Source organism: Etheostoma cragini, chromosome 16 (genome assembly GCF_013103735.1).
Source record: "Etheostoma cragini isolate CJK2018 chromosome 16, CSU_Ecrag_1.0, whole genome shotgun sequence".
Classification (NCBI taxonomy): domain Eukaryota; kingdom Metazoa; phylum Chordata; class Actinopteri; order Perciformes; family Percidae; genus Etheostoma; species Etheostoma cragini.
Genome location: NC_048422.1, coordinates 23675080 through 23679267, shown reverse-complemented (window position 1 = coordinate 23679267; position 4188 = coordinate 23675080). Strand labels below are relative to the sequence as shown.

Genomic DNA, 4188 nt, shown 5'->3' with positions numbered 1-4188 from the left:
GAGAGAGAGAGAGAGAGAGATATTGGACTAGGATCCAGAGAGAGAGAGAGACAGTAAGTGAGTGAGTGAGTGGTTGGACTAGGCGTTAGCATCTAATACATTCAGAGAGAGAGAGAGAGAGAGAAAAAGAAAGAAAGAAAGAAAGATTGGACTAGGCTTTAGCATCTGATACTTGCCAGAGAGAGAGAGAGAGAGAGAGAGAAGCTTTAAGGTTCAGCTAAACGTGACGCCTCCAGCCTTACTACACCTTCAGGAAGACAGAAACTTTGCAAAACAAATGATTTAAATAACCTACTGAGGTTAATCTGTACTTCCTGCTTAATGCTCTCCTCATTCGAGTGTTCATCAAAGTATCCTCCTGAAAGTCTCCTCCTGAAAGTCTCCTCCTGAAAGTCTCCCGAATCTTCTTCACACGTGTGCAATGAGTTGTGCTTCTCCTTAACACGAGTCGGCCGTCAAAGCAGTCCTCCGTGTACCAGTCTGGATGAGAATAAGCTGAGGTGGGTCATGTGGGTCGTGTGCAGGGCTCCAAGGACGAGGACGACCTGTACGGCGGAGCGTGGTGCGCCGAGCCAGAAGAGAAGAACCACTGGTTCGAGGTGGACGCCCGCCGAGAGGTGGAGTTCACGGGGGTCATCACTCAGGGAAGAAACTCCGAGCAACTGTGAGTCTGGACTTCATTTCATGAGACGCATGCGGAGATGTGTTCGTTGGGATTTATCGCTCGTTTATGGAGCTACGGAAGCTAATTTGTGCCAGAAAAGAAAGGCAGTGTTGGGAGTGACATTACATAAAGTCTAAATTATGCGATACCATGCAATTTGCTGAGCAAGTACTCCAAACTACGATAGATGTTATATAAATAATATAATATAATATGAACAACCCATAAACGACACGTTTCACGAATTAAACCCCTACCGGTGGCAGGAAATACGACAATATGTCAAGAGAACTGGTCTTAACTGGTCGTGTTGAATGGCCGGGTTAGCTCACGTAGTAACGAGTAAAATATTACCGAAATTTAATCAGTAACGCGTTATGTTACTGCATTACAGCAAAAAGGAATACATTACTGTAACTGCGTTACATTTGTAACGTGTTCTTTATAATTCCCTAAATAACATGATTGATTCCACCCAACGCTCTTTGCCAAGTACAAATCTCTACTTTCATTAATTTTGGGGCGTCTTATTCAATTTTATAGCATTGTAAAACAAACTGAAGTGTTTTTGAAATAGTATTGAGTAAAAGTTGACATATTCCAGTCTGTGATTATCATCAACATCCATTCCTTTAATTTTAGTCTCAATAATTCCTAATTTCTGCTTTTCTAACTCAAACATTAGGCATAATTTCCTAAAAGTTAGGTTTATTGGCCATAAATTCCAAAAATTACTAAAGTTAATAAGTTAGTGTTATGTAGTGTTGAAAACATAAAAGACAACACAAGGGTAAAAGCTACAGTGCGTAGTTTCTGTCACCCCCCCCCCCCCCATGAGGAATTCTAAGTAATGACACCAACGCAGTCGTCCACATGATACAAGCCTTCTGTGATCGCGTAACAACACTGTTGTACCATAGGTGTAATTAATGGGGGGGGGATGGGGGCTTTATTTAAAGATTTTGTTTCTTTTTAACCCTTGTGTTGTCTTCCCATCAACCATGACCAAAAAAAACGTTTTGGTCACTTTTTTTCAAACATTATTATCACTTTTTCCGACATTTTTGTGACTTTTTCAATGTTGTGGGTGTTTTTTTGATGTTTTAATGTACATTTTTTGTCAACATTAAATCATTTTTGGGGATAAAAAAAGAAGAAATTAACTGAAAATTGAAAAACACGAGGATTGATGTTTTTGTCGTACTTTCAACATGTTTGTTGCTTTTTTCAGATGTTTTTTTCCATCAACTTTTTAGAGGTTTTTGCCGCTTTTTTAAAATTCACGATGTCGACCCACTCCCGTGTATATTACACTACTTTTGTGCACCCAAGGCTTTCGTAAACTCATTTCAAGCACAAATACAATTGAGCGTAGGTTGGTTTTCACAAGAGATTTACGATAATATTTCCGCTTTAGCGCCAAATTATCTCTTTACACATTGTATGATGATTTTGCGCGTTGCTAGACAGAAAGCGGAGTTTGTCGTGAACATTTTGATGTGAAACACAGTCATATACAAATACCCTTAAAAGGAGAACTTCAGAAGATATCTTAAAAATACCCCTAGAAACCGGAGGGTTTAAAGGCCAAGATGACCCGAAAAATCATCTTAAATAAAACTAAACTAAATTTTAAAAACAAAAGTCACATTCTTGACACACCGTAGCTTCCATACAGATGAAATATTGAGTTTTTCCCCCCAGGGAGGACTTTGTGTCGTCCTACTTTGTGGCCTTCAGCAACGACAGTCGTGACTGGACAACGCTGCAGGACGGCTACGCTGAATGGGTGCGTGGAAGCCAAACAATACACAGCTCGTATCTTACGATAGATAGATCATAATTCATAACTATTGATTTGGATCTTCTCCTGCAGTTGTTTTACGGGAACGTGGACAAGGACACGCCGGTGCTGGGTCAGTTCAGCCCCCCCGTGGTGGCGCGCTACATCCGCATCCTGCCTCAGAGCTGGAACGGCAGCTTGTGTCTTCGAGCCGAGATCCTGGCCTGTCAGCTACCCAGTCAGTATCACAGACACCACCATGGGCGCTATTTACAGGGGTGGATGGGGGGGGGCAGTGCAACCCCCCAAAAACCTATTATAATTTCATTCACATAAATAAGGATATTTTGCACCACAAATTGATGCAGAAAAGTCCACCAGAATGCAGATAATTAAGTGTCTGTCGTACAATATTTCAATTTTGCTCAATTCTTTTTGCAAAAGCTCAAATTTTTTGCAAATCCCCCCCCCCCCCCCCCCATGTTGAACCCAAAGTTACGCCCTTGGACAACGTTGATCTCTCATCTCTTTCAGGGTTTGAAGCAGGTTTTCCCCGTTTTTTTTGAGAGTTTCTTGACCTCATGAGTCAGAGTTTTGTCTCATTCCTTAGAGGAATACGTCATCCTGCGCTGGAGGAAAAACACAACTGTTTGCCAGACTTTGAGTGAAAATAGTTTCACAATAAAAACTTGCATCCAGCAGAATAATCAAGTAATTAAAATGAGCTCTAACTTTTCCAGCTGCAACATTAAAGTGATGAACACATTAATGCATCAATTATTAGACTACAACAACATAATATAGTGTGTATTTTTCTGAAATGGGCCATTCTGCATAATTTGCATTTTCACAGTTGGTACTTAATACTTGTATTTGACTAAGTACAATCATAAATGCGGAACTTTTACTTGTTATTGAGTACTTCTACACTGTAGTGTTACTTTTACTGAAAAGTTCTTTTGTTCCCCACAAGTAGCCACTACTTCTAAACACGTTGTTTTTACTCAAATGGACATTTTACAACTGACTCCAATGCTTTTAAAGCCGTATGCTCAGTAGACTTAGATATTTGGTATGTTTTCCCTTTGCAAAGAGCAGCTAAGATGCAACTGTAAAATGCTAGTATTTTACTAGTATACTACTAGTAAAGTAGTATACTACTGGTAAAGTAGTATACTACTAGTAAAATACTGACCCATTTTGGTCGTTTTTTTTCCCATCAACAATACTCGTTGACATCTAACAATTCAGGTAAAATTGGCCGCATTTCTCCTTTAAAGAGACAGGCGCTCCAGAGCATCTCATACAGGTGCATCTATGGGTGCAGCGGCCATGGGTAGTATGTGTGTGTTTTTTTTTTTTAACAAAGCATGTAAACATGTGCTAGTAAAAACACAAAATAGAAGTCATCCTGAAAATACTATATAATATTCGCCCTATAAAAACTCTTATTAGCAAATGCAGATGAGTCATATCAAAACACGCCTCACTTCCTATCAGGAAGGCAAAATGAAAGTCATTTAAGCTATTTGTCATTTAAAAAATTGATAGATAGATAGACAGATAGATGGATAACTTTATGATCATTTAATATTAAGCATATAACATTTTAAACAAATAGCTGAGTTATGTATTGGCATTTCCTTCCAATACTTTTCTGCTCCGGTTGTCACTTTAAAGATATAATAATTCTATTAAGAATTGATTGTAATATAAATATTGAATAACTATTGTTGTCCTC

The 4188-nt window shown here is 39.0% G+C and overlaps 1 protein-coding gene across 1 annotated transcript in view; it reads left to right on the top strand.

The window, feature by feature from the left end:
- Nucleotides 1-4188, top strand: part of aebp1 (AE binding protein 1) — a 22788-nt gene that overhangs the window by 6060 nt on the left and 12540 nt on the right. The window contains exons 6-8 of the mRNA XM_034897009.1: nt 501-664; nt 2369-2453; nt 2541-2685. Of these exons, the coding sequence (XP_034752900.1) occupies nt 501-664; nt 2369-2453; nt 2541-2685 (394 nt within the window). The remainder of the gene's footprint in view (nt 1-500; nt 665-2368; nt 2454-2540; nt 2686-4188) is intronic.